The 6,431-nt window shown below is 36.9% G+C and overlaps 1 protein-coding gene across 2 annotated transcripts; it reads right to left on the bottom strand.

The window, feature by feature from the left end:
- Positions 1–433: 433 nt before the first annotated feature.
- On the bottom strand, positions 434–5,904 carry LOC119192654 (splicing factor 3B subunit 3-like). 2 transcript variants are annotated; one of them, XM_037446457.1, is made up of 11 exons: positions 5,732–5,904; positions 5,239–5,485; positions 4,446–4,811; positions 3,720–4,194; positions 2,672–2,829; positions 2,404–2,582; positions 2,074–2,118; positions 1,641–1,948; positions 1,184–1,338; positions 813–997; positions 434–600 (listed from the first exon to the last, which is right to left on the bottom strand). In XM_037446457.1, the coding sequence occupies exons 2-6, from the start codon at positions 5,462–5,464 to the stop codon at positions 2,479–2,481; spliced, it is 1,329 nt and encodes a 442-aa protein (XP_037302354.1). In that variant the 5' UTR covers positions 5,465–5,485; positions 5,732–5,904; the 3' UTR covers positions 434–600; positions 813–997; positions 1,184–1,338; positions 1,641–1,948; positions 2,074–2,118; positions 2,404–2,478. The 2 variants fall into 2 exon arrangements, with proteins under 2 accessions (XP_037302354.1, XP_037302355.1); XM_037446458.1 differs by lacking the exon at positions 2,074–2,118.
- Between the last annotated feature and the right edge of the window lie 527 nt (positions 5,905–6,431).

Here is a 6,431-nt window from a genome sequence, read left to right as displayed (position 1 = left end):
CATTGCTCTGTAACCAAAGATATATGTAATGAGACACTTGCAGACAATAACAAATAAATTCAATTGAATTGACGTGTTTGTCCACGACATGGTTTTGCCGCCTTCACGGCCCGATGGACTCCAGCAAGGCTATGGAATATGCCGAGTGCCGCCCTCTACCGCAAGCGGGAGGACGGTATGCTCTGCGACGTTGTGGGTTCATCACTGTATAGGACAGCTACGCACCACTCTCACGTGGTCTCGCCCGAAAGCAAAGCCACGCAAAAACGTCGGTTTTGTAAAAAGAATCAAATTCAACCTCATGTTTAAAATATTATGTGCCTATAGTTATAATGAAATTGTGAATTATTATTTGACATGTAACAAAATTATACTGAAGTTGTGTGTTGTAACTGCATATGTATACTGCAAAACTGAATTGATTTGCACCAACCTGAGCTAAAACCAGCTGCATACTCTAAACATTCATAAGACAGTGGCGTGAGGTGGAAACGGTTTTGGTAGTGGTATCCAAGCCATGTGCGCGAAGAGACAGCGAGAACAGCTTCAGTCCCCTGTACACGGACTTTAAATAGCTTTACTGGTCTTGATCCCAAATACCTGAAAGGTTAAAGTATATGTGAATCCTGTTTTTTTGTTGTATATAAAATTCTTGTTTTTTTGTTTAGTCAGATCTGGTTAAGTAATCTTCAATTGAATTCGGATGAAATAGGAGCGTAGTTTTTGTCATCATTTTGGTATGTGTATTTACTATTAAAAATCTCATATAGAATATGTTTATAATTTAGTCACTATTTTGTAAATTAAATTACCTTGTTCTTGTGTCCGCCAAATCGCCACTAACAGAGTCTAGTGTAGTTCTCAACAATACGCCGTTACTAAGTCCAATATTTAAATGTAGTGCAGATTTAGTTCCCGACTCGAATGGTTGCTCCACAATACACAGAGATTCGGCGCCGGCCGGCAACGCTTGCATCGAACGAGGTGATAAACAATCCTAAAAATAAGTTCTAGTTTTAATTTTATATATCTAAAGGGAAATTGATATTATACAGTAGGATTAATCAGTAATATTCGAATAACGCATGTTTGGGTTGTTATAATCACAATAATTCAGTGGTGTCCTGTTATCATCATATGGAAATTTATGTATAATAAAGAAATATAATTTTGAAAGACTTACCGATGGATCTAATGAAATAATTCTGACAGTGTTGTCGTTAAGGCCCACGCCAAAAACCACGCTCGTTGTTCGCCACTCGCTACCGATCCCAGTGCCATGCACGACACGTCTGAAGACAGTTTTTTCCTCTCAGTATATTCATTAAGTTGACCAGTCTGAAAAATTTATAATTATTATGAAATTTGAAATATTTTTTTTTGTGTAGAATATTGCTTTATTACATGAGTATGTCCACGACATGGTTTTGCCGCCTTCACAGCCCGATGGGCTCCAGCAAGGCTATGGAATATGCCGAGTGCCGCCCTCTACCGCAAGCGGGAGGATGGTATGCTCTGCGACGTTGTGGGCTCATCACTGTATGGGACAGCTACGCACCACTCTCACGTGGCCTCGCCCGAAAGCAAAGCCACGCAAACACGTCGGTAAAAATCTTGAAACATATAAAATATTAACTTACAGGATCCATTTCGAAATAAACAAGTTCGCCGCCAGTGAGTGCAATCACGACCTGTCTTTGATTGACTGCACATTTGACGATAGACTTCTTGCCGGGCGCTTTCCACTCGTTGACTCGCTTGTCTGCGCGAATGTGTCTGATGCCGTCGGGATATACTTGCACCAGCGCGTCGTTCCCCATAGCGTGGCAGCTCAATGTGGGGGTTGTGCCCAAAAACCCAGAATCAGTCACTTCCTCGACCGTTTCGCCGATAGAGAGCACTAGTGTGGCATTTACGAACGATACTATGATGTACGAATCGTACTCCTCTGGAACCAAAAGAAAAACTCGAAGCTAAAATCTCATTCAGGTAATTGAGGTTTAGTGTTCGCATGCAAGCAGTCTTCCCATGACGGCAACCTCCAGTGTTGGTTATTGAGTCTGCGATGCCTACCTTATGTGTTTGTTGAACCATCTTCACATCAGCCAATAGTAGATTCTGAAAAGAAAAACCACTGGTGTTTATGTTTGGCAAACAACCAGGGTTTTATTAGTAATTTGTTGATAAAAAGGAGCATTCATAAGTGGTTATTGCAGCGTCACGGTCTTTCAGTAACACGGACCAAAAGTCTAATCATTATGCTCCATCTTCATTTGCAGACAAATTGTTTCATATTGTTCCTTTGGTAATTTACTTTCATTTGCCTGTATGCTTCACAAATAATTGCAGACATATTTCCACACTTTACATTCATCATCATATAAAATTGATTAGAATACTCACCATCTTTATGCCTTCGGACTGTCCACACAGCATTTGGTGAGCCAGGCAGTTCCGACACAGCCATTTCAGCCACTTCTAAACCATGTCTGAGTGCTGCGTGATTGACGATCTGGAACCACGCCCACAAGCTAGGTATACTTGAGGTGTATCTTCACCGGCCAAATCTGCCACATGACATGCTGTAAGACAATAAATTGAGTAAATATTCAATCAATAACATACACATATCAATTGTTAAACGAAAACTCTATTATGAACTATACTATACCTAGTACAGGGGAAAGTGAATCTATTTCATCAACAAGTACTAAATTTCTCAGAGGTCTGGGTGCAAAGAAGAATGTATCACCCTCCTCCAAAGGCATGGCTGAACTGAACTCAGGCTCATCATCCTCATCACCCAAGTGGGCAATTTGATACAGATAGCTGAAAAATATTCACAATTAATATAAATACTGCAAAGATTAAAACATTGATTGAAATCATCAATAGCTATGTTTGCTACAAAATTAAAGAAATACAAATTGTTAAATTTATTTAATGAGAATGTACCAGTGGCGAAGGGTGAAAATTTTCAAAAGGGAACCCGAAATATTTTTTTCTACAGATGTAATACGCATTTCACAATAAAAATAAAATCAGTAAAATATCGTAATACTTAATAATTTCCTTCTAACATAAACATGTATAAACTTTAAATTTTAAAAATAATCACATATTATTTTGAACATAGGTACCTAAAACAGTCCAACAAATATTAATAACGCACACTATACACAAACACTAATTAATACATCCTAAATTATTAAAAAAATTCGCGCCAATGACAACATGAAGCCGCAAATTCTCGGGTTACCCTGAAGTACACAGACACGCACGCACACATGTATTTTTACGTCACTTCCAAAAGATTAGACAAAGACACCGCGCTGCGTGAGAAAGAGACAATTCTTTTATTATTTTTAATTAATTTACAAAAGGTAACCCGGTAGGAATCGGCTTGTATGGACGCTTCGCCACTGGAATGTACATCTCTCATCAGTGTGCTCTCCCCCATATAATTAAGGGAGGACCTTGGTTCAGAGATTACTTCTATAGCATGTAAAATCGTAGTGGACTAGAAACAATTCAAGTCCACAAGGCTCACATGCATATTAAGAAATTATGGTTATGATATTAAAGGAGATATTTCAAACCAAGGATATTTACATAATATTTGATGAACCATATGTAGCAAATGTAGAGGTTTTAAAATTAACAATACAATTATTTAGCCTGAGTGTTATCTACTTTAGTATGATTTAATTAATACTCACTGGTTACCAAATTCGCAGGCCACAAACAAAAACCCAGTTTTAAGCACACACATGGCTGTTGCAACTGGGACGGTGTCAAAATATTTTAATTTAATTTCAGTCACCATGTCCTCATCAGTCTCTATTGTAATTTTAAATATGTCTCCTTGTTCAGTTTGAGCCAAAAAGAAAAACATTGACTTGGTTTTGTGTGTGGCAGAACATACAAAGATCATTCCCCTCTCTGGGTCATCAAGATCATTCCTCCGCCTTGGTATAGGACATCGGATGTCATGTTGGTCTCCCAAATTTTTGTATGTGAGGTAGTTTTCAGAGCAAATTAGCACACCAGATGGTCCATCATTGCCTCCTGGGACTGTGATTAAGAAATTAGCGTGTTCTTCCAAAGGCTCAGAATATTTTCTGACAACATGATTCAGTCCCAAATCCAACTCATAAAATGTTAGTGTCTGTTGTGTTTTTTGTGCTGCTTCACCTGTTATAATTAAAAAAAATATCTAGATTACATTACACAGTATTGAAAATAGTTATAAAAATAATTGTGAACATGTATTTTCATATTAAAGAGGATTTGACGTCACTGTCAGTAAGAAACACGGACCTCATCCTTAATCATTAAAAAAGTTTCACAGTTGGTTAAAGTAAAATATTCTTGCAAATTTAGTATTTTCCATTTTAGAAAATAAAGTTCATAACCCCATTAATTAATAGTTTTGTAGAACTTACCTGTTGGATCAGAATCTGCTTCCTCATAGTCTATTTCCAAACAGGCAAACATGGGGTTCTCAAATCCCACATCAACTCCCACCATGTGGTACACTAAAGTGTTTGACTTGTGCGCTTCAAGTGGAGAGGAAATAGTCAATCTCGCCTCTGCATCTCTGTTTAATATGTATACTAGTTTCTGTTTCTCTATGGCACCAATCATAACAGCTCTTCCTTTAGGATCTATAGCTAAATATTGACCAGGCACAATTCTCCTGCATCCCGACTTCCCAAAAGTCTCTTGATGAACTTTTTCCAAAATATTTTTGTTGGGTATGTACTCCAAAATCACAATGCGTCCAGAATCAGAGCCAATTACAATGTAATCTAAAAAAAATAATTTATTAGTATCATTAGGTTGTTCTCTTTCATCCTTGTAAAATATGAATTGGTGTATAAATATACCAAAACGGTACATCCCGACCCCCACGAGGAAGCAAGGAGCGACGTTTTGAGTTTCAGTCTTTGCATCTAGTTATCCCATGTTTATTTAAATTTACAAACACGGAGCAAGATGATGCATTTGAAATTGTAATGTTCTTTTCTTGTTTTATGAATTCTTTAAAATATATGAACAAACAAGTAATTGTTTATCTTTGAATAAGTTACAGCATTTACCTGTTAATAAAGCAGAGAAATGAACGGGTTCTTGGTAAATTATTCTTTACGAGCACTAACGATAACCTGTCTGTGCGCATGTTCTTATATTCAAAATATGAGTGGACCACGTGGTAATTTACAAATTATTATTTACCTTTCGTGCCTCCTGTGAGTCGAAATGACATCATAGATCTAATTATCCCGAATATCTCCACTTTCATCAAGGTGTGCACTTTGCCGGTGTTAGGATCTGGACGAAGTAGCTCTAAGATTTTGCCACGTGATATCACGATTTCTTGCTGTTTTGTCCCAGAAAAGTTTCCATGTACAGCATGTGTGATGGCTGTTGAGCCTTGTAGAGTCAAATTGTACAGATACATCTTGGAAGAGTCAGCCCGGTTCTGTAAAAATAGTACAATTTAATATCTGATCGATAGTAGATTAGGTCATTTGATGATGTGATAAAATTGTAATGCTCGTAACTAACGAAAACAGAGAAACAATTGTGCTTTCGAATGGGTGAGCTTGTTGATCTAGCACCGATAAAACGACCACCATCGGCATTTTAGCCGATCGTGGAGATACCCAGTGCAAATAAAAATATTATTACTTGAAATGTAATGCAAACAATACATCTTTAAGCTTACCTTCCAATATTACACAGGAGAAGCCGCGATGCGGCTTGATATAATTTCTATGTTCCGGCACCAGCTTTTCCCATCCAATCAATGGCAAAATGGCGGATGGCAAATGCGCCATTGCGCTTCGGCACGATTAACCAATCAAAAGAGAGCATTTTTGAGGAAGCGGTTAGTTTTATACGTCAATATTACCAGACTAAAAAAATATTTATCAATAGTTAGCGCCATCTAGTATCAAAAAGAAATTATATTTGTGACTACTACTGAGCAATAGATGTCAGTAACGATTGAGTGTATATTTTCAATTTAACCATATAGATGTCTTTAGTTACCATTTATTGTTTTTCATATAATCCTATAGATGGCAGCATAGGGAACCAAAATATTGTTTTATGGGAGGCCTATGGACTTCAGCATTGGAGCTACAAAGACTGAAGATGATGATGATTATAAATTTGTCAAAAGTTTGTACAATTAACATTAGTTTGTAATTTTCCAATTAGTTAAACTAAGGCTGAAAAATCTAATAAGTGTAATTTGCTGATTAGATTTGACTCGCGAAAATAATGAGTATGGCAAAGCACCAATGCACTTCCAAAATTGTTCACAAGTATTAACTCATTTTTATTCATAGCAAAATATATTAATAAATATAACAATAATGTTATGTTATTAATAAGTTTCCATTTTCTTTTTAATTGGACCT

The sequence above is a fragment of the Manduca sexta genome, unplaced genomic scaffold (assembly GCF_014839805.1).
Source record: "Manduca sexta isolate Smith_Timp_Sample1 unplaced genomic scaffold, JHU_Msex_v1.0 HiC_scaffold_3039, whole genome shotgun sequence".
Taxonomy (NCBI): Eukaryota; Metazoa; Arthropoda; class Insecta; order Lepidoptera; family Sphingidae; genus Manduca; species Manduca sexta.
This window is presented reverse-complemented; position numbering and strand designations above follow the sequence as displayed.